Raw genomic sequence first — 16,114 nt, forward strand, 5'->3', positions numbered from 1 at the left:
AACTAAAAGTCCTCCTCCATAACCACCCCAAATTCCTCCCACACTTGAGCTGCAGCCCTTCTGTCTGAACAGTACCCATCTGTCGCTTCCAGTGACCCCTGGGCCAGCCAAGCCTGAAAGTCTTTCTTCTTCAGGTTGACGGCCTCCCTCACCTTAGGTCGTTGCCACCACAGGCGCCCACAACCTCTTAACCACAGCTCCTTCTGGCCGTGTCCGCAATGGAGGCTTTGAACATGGCCCATTCTGACTCCATGTCCCCAACCTAACCCGTAATGCAGGACAAATCCTTCCGGAGGTGGCAGTTGAAATCCCTACAGACACTCCGCTAGACGTTCCCAGTTCACCCTCACTACATGTTTGGGTTTGCCAGGTCTGTCCAGCATCCTCCCCCGCCACCTGATCCAACTCGCCACCAGGTGGTGATCAGTTGCTCCTCTCTTCACCCGAGTGTCCAAAACATGCGACCGCAGATCTGACGATACAATCACACAATCGATCATTGATCTTTGGCCTAGAGTGCTCTGGTACCAAGTACACTTATGAGCAACTCTATGCTCAAACTTGGTGTTCGTTATGGCAAATCAGTGACAGAAGTCCAATAAAAATACACACATGTTCCTCTCAATTACCCCCTCCAAGTTACACCATCATCCCCACGTGAGCGTTGAGCGTGCCCTTCCAGGACACCACCAGGAGAGTCCAAGAAGGCTGGGTACTGCTTTTTTCAGGCTGTTAAAAAGTAAAGCATACCATTTTTCATGGTTTCACATCGCACTTACAGGTCTATTAATATTTTTAACCTTTGATAGTAATTTGACATTTATGACACCAGATGGCCCATTTTCCAACTGCAGCCCATATAGTAAAAATGAGGACCACGTGGTAATTAACACTGGCAAATAAATTGTGCTTGACGACCAATCTAACATTGAGTTTTTTAAAAGTAACTATGCTACTATAGGGGGGGGGGGGGGGGGGGGGGGGGTTTAGGGAGGTCTGTCCAATAGCCCATGCTATGGTCAGAGCTTAACTCATAACAACATTTTTAACATTTGATTTAGTGTCCGGGGCTGTGCCAGGACCCAGTAATGTGCCCAAAAGGACCACTGCTGTGGAAGACACAGGTGAGCTTTTGTACCAGAGTGTGTGAAAATGTATATAATATATACACAGACAAAAAAATCAAACAACACATTATGACTATTCACATGACCACACAGCTATAGTCAAAAAAGTGGAACTAAACAGTTCTGCTGTTTAGTCCTTATTGGTAGTCAGCAGTTTACAAAAAATATATGATAGTATATAACACAATATTACAGTATAATGACTTGTTCTTATATAAGTTATTCACACTAAAATTGTGTTTTTATTAATTAAAATGCATTTAACTAATAATTTTTATAACACATGATTTAAACATATTGTTCTACAGTGTGGCGTGAACTGTCCCGTGACAAATGGACAGAATCTCATGTGAGCTCCTGGTTGAAAGACATTGGAATAAAAGAGAAGTACATCATAAAAATGCAGGAGGAGGAGGTGACAGGGCCAGTTCTCACAAGTCTGAAAAAGGATTACCTCTGTACTACAATTGAAATGAAAAGTGCCCAAATTGAACACCTACTGAAGAAAAGAGACGAACTCTTAGAGTCAGAACCATGTAAACTGAAAAAACAAAGTGGTTTAAGTGGAAAAAGTAGAGGTGACGTAAAAGATAAGGTGATAAATCTAGGACAGCCACCAAATCCACCTTCACAAAAACCTTGTGATGGTGCAGAAGGGGAGAATATTCAAATGAAGTGCAATGCCAACCCAGCTCCAACAGAAGCATCATCTTGTGACTATCGGCCCTTTGACCAGAATGAAAAAAACTGTAAATACGTGAAGCACAATTTGCTACCTCCAGAGACAGGAGTTGAAAACATGATTGTTCCATGTCATGAATATAAGTCCCTGGAGATAGCACACAAACTGGATTCAGAAAGGCTGAAATCAAAAGTTGCAAGTGAGGTGTTAAGATTTGCATGTGCATGTATGAATATGCGAACCAACGGGACAATTCATTTTGGGGTTATGGATAAGAGAAGAGGTACACATAAGCATGGTGAAATCATAGGGATTCCTGTCAGGAGTCAAGACGATTTTGTTGATGCACTAGACTACATTGAAAGATGCTTCAAAGGATCAAATCAACAAATTGATGGAAGGAAATGCATAAGGAACCCCCGATTCATTGAGGTCTTTGACAAGGAAACTACTGAGAAAACATGGGTCATTGAGTACGATGTTGTCCCAAAAGCGAGCATTGTGAAAAATAAGCTTTACTCTGTCGGTATCCCAAATTTCTCTGAAAAGGACAAAAAAGTTAAACTAGAAGATAAAGTCCCTTATCAGAGAGTAGGAGCTAACTCACCACGCATACTTGATGATGACCTCATTCAATTCATTCAACAACTGAGAGAGAAAGACCAACAGAGAGAAGAGGCAGAATCTTCAAGCAATGAAATGACTGTTGACTGTAGAGAGGATCAAAACAGGAGACTTGCCATCCTCTTAACATGTGGGAACAAGCATATGGACAACTCTCTGTTTTACATAATAGTGACCAACAAATGTCAGCCCGAGCATCTCAGCAGCTTAACCTTCTTGCTTAACATGAATCCGTTCTGTGTGTTTGATTTTGACCCTGATTCAAAGACATCTGGTCTTTGTAGTAAATATAAGGAGCAGAAGGCTGTAAACCTTCACTTTCTTGACGACTACGCAAATAATGATGGGCTGAAGTCTGCAGACTTTGTTGACTCTTTGCAGCTTTTTGAGAAAACAAGCTGGATTTTCTGCAACGGCAGAACAAACTTCCCTTCTGGAGAGACAACCTGTGATGAAAAAACCTGGATCAAAACAAGAAAGAAGAAACTTAAAAAGGCAGTGTCTGTTATTTGCAATGACATCCTTCCCGGGCGCTCATTTGTAGTCCTCTTCCTGCTCATGTCTGATGTTGAGCAGCCACTTGTTGAGACATTCCATGAATTCTATGCAGAGATGAATGGACATGATTTTTTGGCAGTCATTTCAGAGTCAAAGGAAAACTTCAAAAAGTGGTCAAGTCTTGCCCAGGTGTCTTGTCCCATGTCGTCACTCAAAGAAATCAGCATTGTTGAAATGCCACTGAGTCATGTGGATGCCACAGTTCAAAGCATTCAACTCACAAAGAATCAACCTACAAGGACATTACCGGTCTCAAATGGAGGACTGTGCTTCTTAAAGTCAGTTGAAGAGGCTAAGATAGATTCCTTGGAAATCATCAGTGTTGACCAGTGTGATGACACGAAGTTGGAGATCATGAGTGATGAGGAAATCAAACAAACTGAGAGCTACTTCTACCGAGGTGGAAAGATAGACTGGATTAATTTCTGGCTTGCTGACAAACACAAGTGTGGAGATATCATCAAGAGGGATGCCTATAACGACGCAAGCACAATCCTGGACAACATAACACACCGTACCAAAGCCATACGTCCAATCGAGAGTGTGAACATCTACCATCAACCTGCCAGCGGTGGTAGTACTGTGGCAAGACAGATCCTCTGGAGCTGGAGAAAAAAAGTGCGATGTGCTGTTGTAAAACAGTTTAAGGACATTACAACTGTGTGTGAGCATGCATTGAGACTGAGAGAACATGAAGAGAGAGACCAAAACAACTGTCTGTCAGTGATCTTGCTCTTGGAGGACTGCAATGCAGATTTTATAGATGGTCTCAGACGGGACCTTGGGAATGTCATTGCAACCAAAAAAATAAGCCCCTCTGTGTTGTGCTTTATCCTCCTCATCTGCAACAGGTCCAATGATCCAGAAAGAATGTGCAGAGCATCACCATCTCAAACAGTTGCAGTCATACATGAGCTTACAAATACAGAGAAGCCTTTGTTCTCTAAAAAGCTTGAGCAACTTAAACTGCAGTTTCAACCAGAGTTCATCCTCACATTTGTGCTGATGAATGAAGAGAATGAAGAGGATCAGCGTAAATACATTGAGAATTTTGTGAAAAACCTTCTACATAAAATTGATCACTCATCACCGATCACTCGCCTCATCAGATTTGTGGCTCTCATGAATTGCTATGTTGACGACTCATACATATCTGTTTCACACTGTGAGGCATCTCTTGGCATAGCTACCCATATGGATAAAACAAAGCACCACGCATTTGTGGACCATCTCAGTGATGAAGCTAGGCTTATCTTCATCCACCTTAAAGATCGTTCAACACACATCTCATCGATACGGATTATTAATCCAAAGGTGGCCAAGGAAATTCTGTGTCAGCTGTCTGCGAATTTGCCGCAGAGTGATATTGCCATGGATCTCATAAACGACAAGGTCCTTATCAATCACAGGTTTGGCAAAGATGACTTTCTGAAGTTCATCAAAGCTCTTTTCATCAGACGCAACAAAAAGAGCAGAGGAGATCTGGTAGACACAGCTTTTTCACCGTTGATTGAGCATGTCCGCACCAAAAAAGATGGCATTCAGAAAGCTGCTGATCTGATGAAAGCTGTTTACCTCGCTTTGGAGAAAGATCCATTCGTGGCACAACAGCTTGCCAGGCTCCTTTACACTGATAGGAAATTTGAGGAAGCCCTAGAATGGGCAGAGGAAGCAAAATCTCTACTGCCATTTGACATATTTGTCCTTGACACGTTGGGACAAGTTTACAAGAGATGGTTTTACCACTTGTATGACAGCCTTCATGAAAATGAACCATCCCCTCAAAGGGATATTGAAATCATAGGCACTGCACTCAAAGGAATTTCTACCTTTCGTGCTTCTGAGAACACACCAAAGAAAGAGACTTTCAGCCTTAACAGTTCATACTACGGGGAAGTAGATGTTGCCTGCAGGCTGCTGAAATTCCTGTCAGAAACCGAAGTTTTTTCAAACAATACTGGGAAATCAGAATTGATCCAGTATTTGACAACGGAGTACATACCAGCAGAGATCAAGCAACCCTGGCAGAGATTTCATCATCAGTTGAAAGGATTACAAAAAAGCTTGAACCATGCACTTGAGTGCATCTCTGAAGACCTATGCTACTTTCAAACTGACGTTAGTGAAGAGGATGAAGAGTTTGATCCAAGGGATCCAGAACAAGTCTATAATCCTAGAAAATGGCTGCGAAAGAAGAGTACTGTTTATGCTGATTTTTTCATGATACCAGATGAGATTGACCAAGCAGCTGAAAGCCACAGTACTGACGTTGCCGTTCCAGCTGAAAAGCTTTCTCCATTCCAAAAACAAATGAGAATCTACAGGCATGGGGGAGGAAATTTTACATCCATTCTTGCATTACTTTTTGACAAGGACAAACCAAGGGCAGGAAGAAAACTTGAGACAATCATCGGCATGTACCCAGAAAATCTGACCAGGAATTCCTTGGACCCAATCGAACTTGCAAACTTCATCATTTGCCAGATAGCTCTTAACTGTACACTACCTGGGTCATCAAAGCTCCTCTCCATTGAAACGCTTCAAAATCTGAGCAAAAGATTTACTACAAAGGGGAGAAACATGCCAAAGGCGAGTGCTCTCTTCCTTCTCTCCCTGCTGTTTTGGCCTGAAACTAGCACTACACTCGGTTCTGCTAACAGTGACATCCTTTTATCAGCCATTGATGACCTTCAGAGACTCTATGAGCAAAAAAGCCAACATCTTACTCTGCGGAAAAGTAGAATTGTGACCCACTTCTTTCTGACAAAGGCAAAAGGGCTTAATAAGATTGTCCACAAAAGTGCAATTGAAAAGCAAGTTCAATGCCGCCCAAGTGAAAGAAAACTGAAATGGCTTGAGGGGGAAATATGGAGAAACAAGGAAGTTATGAAGTTACTGGAACGTGTTGAAGGATGGACAGAGAATGGAAAGTTGTTTGTGAATGCTGGAACCAAAGACTCCAAGATCAGAGTCCATCCTCGACATTCTGCCTCCTTGCCAAATGGAAATGAAAGAGTTACCTTCTACTTGGGCTTTTCATTTGATGGAGTTGTTGCATGTGACATCAAAGAAATGGAATAATTTTCCCAATGAAAATCTGCAAATATCAGCCCAGTCCAGTGACAAATCATTTACTGGGGTATGATTCTCAACAAATGAGACTTGTGGATCTAAGGGTATTAAAAAGATGGTGAAAGCAAGCAGCATATTCTTTTCTCAAACTCTGAAAACAAAGCTCAAGCATTGAGCTGATTGAAAATCAGTTTTTAAGATTATTCATTCATTCTCCTTAACCACTGATCTGAGCTCAGGTTGTGGGGGACTAGAGCCGATCCCAGCTGACATTAAGCGTAAGGGTCCACCCTGGACAGGTCACCAGACTATCACAGGGCTGACACAAAGAGACAGACAACCATTCATGCTCTCATTCACTTCTACGGGCAATTAGGAGTCACCAATTAAACCCAAGCTGCATGTTTTTGGACTGTGGGAGGAAGCCGATGGACCCAGCGAGAACCCACGCTGACACGGGGTGATCATGCAAAATCCACACAGAAGAGCCGCAAGCAAGACTTTTGCAATGCTATTATGTCCTTTTTCACAGAAAAAAAATCAAGAACATCCATCAGAACCTCGGATCACTGCCTCACCTCAGCACCTCAGCTGACCTTCCCCCACCCACACACCCACTCTCCTCCTTCCAGCTCCCCACTCTCTCAGAAATCAAACTCATCCGGAAATCCAAGCCATCCACTTGTTAATTGGACCCCCTGCCCACACAACTTGTTAAAACCTGCCTCCCTTCTCTGTTACCCCTCATTTCTGCCATCATCCACTCCTCTCTCACCACTCACCACCACCGTCCCTACACCCTTCAAAACAGCTGCCCCAATCTTGAAAAAACCAGGCGCCGACCCCTCCAACTTCAACCACCTCCATCTTATCTCCAATCTACCCTTCAAACAGTTGCCTCCCAGCTCCATTCTCACCTATCCCACAATAATCTGTATGAACAGTTCCAGTCCGGTTTCCTGCCACTCCATAGCACTGAGACAGCACTCATCAAAATCACCAATGACCTCCTTATGGCATCTGATTCTGGACTCCTCACCATCCTCATCCTCCTCAACCTGAGTGCAGCTTTTGATACCTTCTGTCACACCACCCTCCTCAGCAGGCTTTCTTCCATTGGCATCACCCACACCTCCCTGGACTGGTTCACATCCTACTTATCTGGCCGCACTCACTTCATTCAACTCAAGTCGCTCAAATCCATCCCCTCCTCCATCACCTCAAGTGTGCCAGGGCTCTGTCCTGGGGCCCCTCCTCTTCATCATCTACCTCCTTCCCCTCGGCAATATCTTCCGCAAATTCAGTTCCACTGCTATGCCGATGACACCCAGCTCTACCTCACCACTAAACCCTCGTCCTCTCTCCCGCCCACCTCCCTCACTGATTGCATCTCTGAAATAAGAACCTGGTTCACCTAAAACTTCCTTAAATTGAACAGTAATAAAACAGAGGTTCTCCTCATTGGCACCAAATCCATTCTATCCAAAACAGACAGCTTTTCCCTCAATATTGACAACTCCTCGGTTTCAATCCCACATCAACAATATTACCCAGTCTGCCTACTTCCACCTACGAAACATCAATCGCCTCCGCCCCTCCCTTACCCCCCACACTGCTGCCATCCTCATCCACAGCCTCGTCACTTCCCGTCTGGACTACTGCAGCTCTCTCCTCTTTGGCCTCCCTCACAAATCACTCCATAAACTTCAACTGGTCCAGAATTCAGCTGCCCGCATTATATCAAAAACCGCCTCTATCCACCACATCACCCCCTAACCCTCCAACAGCTCCACTGGCTCCCGGTTCAGTTCCGTATTCAATACAAAGTCCTCCTGGTAACTTTCAAGACAATTCACAACCTCGCCCCCCCATATCTGTCCCACCTCCTCCATGCTCTGCCCCATGGGGAGCAGAGCATTCAGCCTCTGGAATTCATTATCACCCCAACTCAGAAACATTGACTCACTCCCCCATTTCAAATCACAACTCAAAACTCATCTGTTTAAAACTGCCTATTCCCCTGTCCAATCTACTGTATTGTTCTTAATTGTGTATTTTTATTGTTGTTTCTTTTTTTAATCTTTTTTGTACGGTGTTCTTGAGTGCCAAGAAAGGCGACTTCTAAATAAAATGTATTATTATTATTATTATTAATATTAATAAAGCCGCAATCCTCTATTGATGCAAAACTGCTAACCACTGCACCACCATGAAGCCCAGTTTTTAAGTTTTTTTTTTTTATAAAGGTTTTTTATCTTTTTTTTTTACATTTTTTAATCTAGACTTTTTTTGAGTCAAACATGACATTTTAAGATAAAGATAATTTTAGGGAATACAGTTATTGGGCAAAACATATGCCACATTCATTTTAATGTAAATATATTCAGTACTATAATTCTCAAACATTTGTGTTGTTTTTGTTAAATTTTTTATGTCAGTTATTCCTCTTGTGATAACATCTCAAAAAGGACCTTCACCAAACATGCTGCAAGATCCAGTTGTGAGGGCCCCAGGTAATAAATGAGAAGACTCAGAAGCTCAGTGCTGTAGGATATTATATAGATATAAATGAATAATAACTTGCTCAGATGTCAGTGTTGCATTGATGTGTTGACAGTACAGACTGTATGAGCTCTCCCTGCTCCTGTTGTTGTTCAACCACAACAGACTACACTGAGCAACATGTGGACAAGAACTCAGCTCCATGGGATCAAATAAGGGTCATTTATATTTTTATGAGTTTTTTTGAAGTTTGTGTGTAAAAACTGTCAAAAGTTGTGCTTGTTACTCAGAGCTTGACGGTAAATGTGTGTCCATCTTTTAGACTTTGTGAAACATCACTGTTGAAAATGTTCCTGTATATATTTTCTCACATTAACAAGATATTGACAGCAAAACTTTTTTACACTTGAAAATTATGTGTGTGACTAATACTAAAATCATTGTGGCTCCTCCAAAAAATGTAACTGTTCATAATGTATATGAGATGTTGTCTGGCAACATGTTCTCCTTATTGTCTTTTTTTATTTTTTAAATGTATTTTTAAATAATCTGTACTGACTTGAAAACTTTAATAAGATACAAGTGACAAAAAAGAAAATTACGTGTGCATTTTTTCTTCAAGCATTCAAAAAAAATATTTCTCATCTGCAGTTTATGAACGGCCCATGTTTGATTCAATCAACTTTAATAATGGACACTCCTACTACATGATCCTCTGAAAATGAAAAATTACATAGTTCCACTAAAATGGGGAAAAATCGTGGAAATTGTTGAAAATTTCAGAAAGTTTAAGTTTTGTGAGATAAATAGCAGCGTGTATGTTAAAATTGAATATATTGAATGAAGTTGCTATGTTGAAATTTCTGGAAGGAGTTGAGTGTCAAAAAAGGTACCAAATGACAAGAAAAATTAAATAAAGAATTCTTGAAGTAGAATAACATAATGAGAATGTAGAGGGGAGACGGCACAAGTTTATAACCTGGTTTATCCAAAGAAAAAAAAATACATTCAGACATCAGTCCAGAAACTACAAATAATAATTAGGGGAGTGCTTTGAGGGACAGATCCTAAATCAAATAGTCATGATTAAGCTTTTGACTTCATGATTATCATCATAACACACAAGGTATGAAATAACAAACTAGCCAAACAAGCTAATGAAATAACTACGAGGGGAAGAAAACGTAGATTTGCATTGAACTCAATTCTTCAGCAGATCAAAAACTTAAAATAAATCTTTTGTGTGAAATCTAACAAACACTTTTATCTCTATTTGTCTTACACAGAAGAGAGTTTAAGCAAGACAAATTATGAATATTACCAACACTAACGTACCACTCTGAATAGTAGATGTAAATTATATTTCTGTACTAAACATGTTTTCTCACATTAATAAAAACATGCACACAGCTGCTACAAAACTCTTTTAGACATATGAAAATTATATGTGTGCATATTTTCTATCATACATTCACAAAAAATTTCTAGAGCAATCTGGCGTTCATGAATTCCCCAAGTTTGCTACTACTACATGATCCTCTGAAAATAAAAAATACAAACTTCCACTAAAATGGGGGAAAAATCCTGGAAAATGTTGAATATTTCCAAGCAATAAAAGAGGAAAAAAGGTTTAATGACACCTAAGAGCTTAACCCTTTAACCTTTTTTTGTATCCATCTAGTAACTGTAAAACTTTTTTTTTAAATTACAAACCACATTCTCTTACAATGGTAACAATATTAGTATTATTATAATATTATTATTAGTCCCAGCATTTGTCATTTTGTTAAAAAATTGAATTGGTTGTGATAATCATGATTTCCACATATTTATTCTATATAATTACCATATTTATTTGAAAATCATCTCAGAAAGTGACAAAAACTACATACTTAATCAATTATTTCAGCATATTTATGATGGAATAACATTAAATATTTATATTTACGGCAATAAATGATCAGTTATGATTTCATAGCACATAGTTCATTATAATGACATTAACTTAATATTGATAAGCTAACCATAAAGCGTCAAATCAACCGTTTGGTTGAGATAGTTTTTAAAAAATTATTATATATTCATTACAATTTTTTGTTATTCTGTTCAGTAAGGTGTCTGACAGTATGATATGTAAAAAAAAATGTACCTACCTTTCAAAATTTCACCAAAAACAGAACAAATGTCTGGAGTGATTTTCTTGTTTCTGATTTCCTGGTTGGAGGCGGGACTAAGACGCATTTAACTATTTAAAGACTCAGTGACTTCTAGCAGATTTTTTTTTAGAAAAACAAACCTCAGCCAAGTGGTAGAAATGGCTCAATCAGGTGGATTTCAGTTAAACACTCCTTTTAATGAGATATTGTTACTCAAAATGTGCTCTGAGCAGGCAGTTAACCCCAATCAGAAACATGATTCACACGATTGAAGAAAATGGTGCCTAAACGCAACAACACAAACAGGGGCCTTCACCAAACTTGCTGCAAGTTTGGGGACATAGAGATCCAACAGCGTGTACGCTGTGAGGGCCCCTGGTGATGAATGACAAGACAAGATCTTTTTTTTTAACCCTTTGATGCACAACATATTTAAACCCCTTCTAATGCACAACATGAGTCAAAAATGACCTGCATTCATTTCTCATGTTATTCAATGCTGCTGTGTGTTTCTGTCCTCTCTTTTTAAATCAGTTTATTTAATGATTGAATAGTCCAAGTATTCTTTGCATACCTTTTTTTTTTATCATTATATCCATTTTTCCTTCCATACTTTATGAAGAAAAATAGTTTTTGTATCATTACATCACATTTACACACATGGGTCAAACATGACTCATTCATCCAAATTTGATTTAAAATTAAATGACCTAATACTATAATAATAGTAGTTTGTTTCAAATAGTTACTTTAGCAGTAAGAGGGGCCAAACACTCATATATTTAATATATTTAACATGTTTATGTATCATTTTGTCAGACATTCAGTGTGTCTGGAAGGTTTTCACTTTTTCCACATGTTGTTATGTTTCAGCCTTATTCCAAAATTCATTAAATTCATTTTTCCTTAAAATTATACACACAATACCCCGTAATGACATTTTTGACCCATGTTGTGCATTAGAAACGTAGTGATACAAAAAGGTTTTTTATTCAAAAAAAAAAAAAAAAAATGTATGATGATCAAAAACAAACTAATTGAGGAAAACCTGGAATACTGAATGATGAAATGAATTTATTGCAAAGATATGGAACATAAAAACTCAAACATATCGGGTCACTTTAGACCATGTTGTGCATCAAAGGGTTAAAAAATATGCTGCTCATAGCCAAAAAAGAACATTTAGCAACATTTTTAATTTCAGCACAGACGCACGTTTTCTGACTATATTGTTCATCAAAAGTCCACGACTATAACTGGAGTACAAACCTGCTGTGACGTCTCTTTTCCCACTAACGTCCCGCGAAGAAGAGTCTTAAATTTTTGCCACATTTTATTACAATACAGTTTTACAACATTACACATGCCACTTCATTAAGTACTTCAACTATTTAAGGTTATGGGAGTATCTCCTCATTAAAACTATGAACATTAAACAGAATGAAAGCATAAAGAGTTTTGTGAAGCCCTCACCAAACAGAGTTGGGGACACGAGGTCCAACAGCACTAGGTGCTGTGAAGGCCTCACTCTTTAGCTTAGAACAGAAATAGCTCTAATAATATATTTAGTTCTGTGTGATTTGTGTCTGAACAACAGGCAGGGAGTAGGGTTGTCAAAATAAAGTATCGATACCCCCCGACCTTTCGTTTCAAACTGACCTATTACTGATGTTATCGTGGTCCGCATTAATGTTAGCCGTGCTATTATTAGCTATTAGCCGCAGCTAGCAATTAAAGGCTGACGTCACGTTAATGATTATAAACAACGTAAATAAATATATCAGGGACGTAGTATGCCCATATAACGTTTATTGACACAGTGTCAGTATACATAAGCATAGAGTTAATACGTTTACATAAATGTTGGTGAGTGAAAAGTTTTATTTTCTCTCTTGAAGTCCCAGAATGAAGCAGAGAAAAGTCGACTTATCGAGCTTTCCTAATATTGTGCACAGCATATAACCTCAAAATATTGTTCTAATTGTTATTGTTTATTGTATTTCTTTATTTTTTTGCACTACCTCAGACCTGAAGCTTGTTATCATAGTTGCAGTTTCTGTTTTTTATTATAAATATTTAACCTGTGGTTCTGTTCATTTTTACATGTTGCATTTTTCTTGTTAATAATTTTGGGGTCTTTGTTTTTATCCTTTTGGTATCGAAAATGGTATCGAGTATCGAATATTTTCCTGAGTATCAGTATCGAGTTGAAAATTTTAGTATGGTGACAACCCTAGCAGAGAGTGTATACCAGGTGTGGGATGCCTCAAGCCGGGCTGCTGAGGAGGAATCATGCCACCCACGGGAATGCATCGCTGGTACCTCGGCAACTGGGCACGCAACTCTTCCTACAAGACACAAAAAGCAAACAAGGAGGAATAATTAGACACTAAAACTCAACAATAAAAAAAATAAACAAGAAAAGCATTTGTTGAATGTTGAGTGGTCCCAGAGGGTTAACTGATAGTTCACAAGATTTATTTAACCCTTTGATGCACAACATGGTCTAAAGTGACCCGATATGTATGAGTTTTTATGTTCTATATCTTTGCAATAAATTAATTTCATCATTCAGTATTCCAGGTTTTCCTCAATCAACTTGTTTTTGATCATCATACATCCTTTTTTTTAATTTTAATTTTTTAATAAAAACCCTTTTTGTATCACTTCGTTTCTAATGCACAACATGGGTCAAAAATGTCATTATGGGGTATTGTGTGTATAATTTTAAGGAAAAATTAATTGAATCAATTTTGGAATAAGGCTGTAACATAACAACATGTGGAAAAAGTGAAAACCTTCCAGATCCACTGTATGTGTGACAAAATGATACATAAACATATTTAATATATTCATTATATTATATTCATATATTATATTTGTGTGTTTGGCCCCTCTTACTGCTAAAGTAACTATTTGAAACAAACTACTATTATTATAGTATTAGGTAATTTAAGTTTAAATCAAATTTGGATGAATGAGTCATTTTTGACCCATGTGTGTAAATGTGATCTAATGATACAAACACTATTTTTCTTCATAAAGTATGGAAGGAAAAATGGATATAATGATCGATTGTAATTTAAAAAAAAAAAGGTATGCAAAGAATACTTGGAATATTCAATCATAAAATAAATTGATTTAAAAAGATAGAGCAAAGAAACACACAGCAGCATTAAATAACATGAGAAATGAATGTGTTGTGGGTTTAAATATGTTGTGCATCAAAGGGTTAAAATCGTAGCTCCATGAAAATAAAAATCAGACATTCCTTGGCCACCTTGTGAATCCACCATAAAACAATAACAAACATTAGCATTAGCACTTGAACAAACAAGCACTTTTACTATAGTTAAGACAACAAATATAGCCACTAATATATATGACAGAAGAAAATAAACTTTAACAAACCTTGTTCCTGTCAGCCAGCGACTATAGAAGCCTTTTTCATACTTTATATCAACTTTATATCATAGACTGTAAATAAATAGCTTTATATGAATTAAGACGCACTCATTATTATTTAAGGTTCGTTTTAAATTTAACCGTTACACTTGTTATTTCCTGTCACTACCTTTCAAAATAAAAGCACCCATTTCACACTGGACGGCACTTTTTCAAAATAAAAGCATCACAACATATAATTTTTGATTTACTGGATCAACATTTCAACACACAAAATTTCAAAAACACACATAAAAAACACTTTCTTTTTTTCCTTTCTTTTTTTTTTAACAAAAACCCCCCACATACACCCCCACAAAAACACATACTTTTTTTATTTTTATTTTTTACAAACAAGCACTTTTACTATAGTTAAGACGACAAATATAGCCACAAATATATATGACAGAATAAAATAAACTTTAACAAACCTTGTTCCTGTCAGCCAGCCACTATAGAAGCCTTTTTCATACTTTATATCAACTTTATATGAATTAAGACGCACTCATTATTATTTAACGTTCGTTTTAAATTTGACCGTTACACTTGTTATTTCCTGTCACTACCTTTCAAAATAAAAGCACCCGTTTCACACTGGACGGCACCTTTTCAAAATAAAAGCATCACAACATATTATTTTTGTTTACTGATCAACATTTCAACACAAAAACACACACACAATTACAAAAAAACATATAAAAAACACTTCTTCTTCTTTTCTTTTTTTTTTCAAAAACCCCCACATAAAAACAACGAAAACACATACTTTTTTATTTTATTTTTTACAAACAAGCACTTTTACAATAGTTAAGACAACAAATATAGCCACTTATATATCTGACAGAAGAAAATAAACTTTAACAAACCTTGTTCCTGTCAGCCACTATAGAAGCCTTTTTCATACTTTATATCAACGTTATATTAAATAAGACGCACTCGTTATTATTTAACGTTCGTTTTAAATTTAACCGTTACACTTGTTATTTCCTGTCACTACCTTTCAAAATAAAAGCACCGTTTCACACTGGACGGCACCTTTTCAAAATAAAAGCATCACAACATTGTGATGAAACATTAAAAAACAAGCTATATAATACAAAACCACCAATAGGAACCTTGCTAATGGCCATTTAGAGTTTTGTTTAAAATAAATGGAAATGTGACATAGTGATTGGAGTATTTACTACTTTTTACTGCTATATTTGATTTACTCCACATTAACCCTTTGGAGTTTGGGGCTATTTTGACGGTTTTTGACTCCTTTTCATTCTGCCTCTATAAATACATGTACAAATTATTATTTTTTTCATTTTGATTTACTGGATCAACATTTTCAACACAAAAAAACATACAAAATTACAAAAACACACATGAAAAACACTCCCCCCCCCCCCCCTTTTTTTTTTTACAAAAAAAATCCCACATAAAACCCCACAAAAACACACCGAAAACACACTTTTTTAATTTAATTTAATTTAATTTATTTATTTATTTATATTTACAAAAAACACACAAAGATTTGTTACCACAATGTCTAGGGCTAAACTAAATATTAAAGAAACCAAATAAATTTCATACAAATTTGTTCAAGTAAATACATATCAAGACTTATCTTTCGACTGTAGCTGTTTTCAGACTGCTGAGGGCTTTTCTTAAAGTTGTGAAGAAATATGAGAAGAAATCTAAGAACTTTGTTTTCAAGAATCTAATTTCTTCTCAAGGAGGAAAAAAATTAAGAAAAGATAAGAATTTCATCATGAATACCAAATCTTCTTAAATTTTGTCTTTAGAACAAAGTTAAGAAAAAAGTGGAACTTAAGAAGCATTTTTTTTTTTCTTAAGAATGTTTTGTGAATCCGGCCCCGGAGCGTTAAAGTTTACACGCCCGGAACAAAAAAAAAAAGAAGCTGATATCCCAGTCGGACATTATTGAGAGCGAACACACAGTA

The 16,114-nt window shown here is 37.5% G+C and overlaps 1 protein-coding gene across 1 annotated transcript; it reads left to right on the plus strand.

Annotated features, from left to right (window-relative positions):
• Nucleotides 1-612: 612 nt before the first annotated feature.
• On the plus strand, nt 613-6,339 carry LOC131983432 (sterile alpha motif domain-containing protein 9-like). Its single transcript, XM_059348141.1, has 4 exons — nt 613-712; nt 1,062-1,124; nt 1,436-1,564; nt 1,781-6,339. The coding sequence occupies exons 1-4, from the start codon at nt 613-615 to the stop codon at nt 6,070-6,072; spliced, it is 4,584 nt and encodes a 1,527-aa protein (XP_059204124.1). The 3' UTR covers nt 6,073-6,339.
• Nucleotides 6,340-16,114: the final 9,775 nt, after the last annotated feature.

Source organism: Centropristis striata, chromosome 13, assembly GCF_030273125.1.
Source record: "Centropristis striata isolate RG_2023a ecotype Rhode Island chromosome 13, C.striata_1.0, whole genome shotgun sequence".
Taxonomy (NCBI): domain Eukaryota; kingdom Metazoa; phylum Chordata; class Actinopteri; order Perciformes; family Serranidae; genus Centropristis; species Centropristis striata.

Excerpts from the sequence above, each read along its gene's own strand:
- LOC131983432 (XM_059348141.1), top strand. The coding sequence starts at position 613 with ATGTTCCTCTCAATTACCCCCTCCAAGTTACACCATCATCCCCACGTG. Across the intron at positions 713-1,061 it reads GGAGAGTCCAAGAAGGCTGG|TGTCCGGGGCTGTGCCAGGA; the intron begins GTACTGCTTTTT and ends CATTTGATTTAG. Across the intron at positions 1,125-1,435 it reads CACTGCTGTGGAAGACACAG|TGTGGCGTGAACTGTCCCGT; the intron begins GTGAGCTTTTGT and ends ATTGTTCTACAG.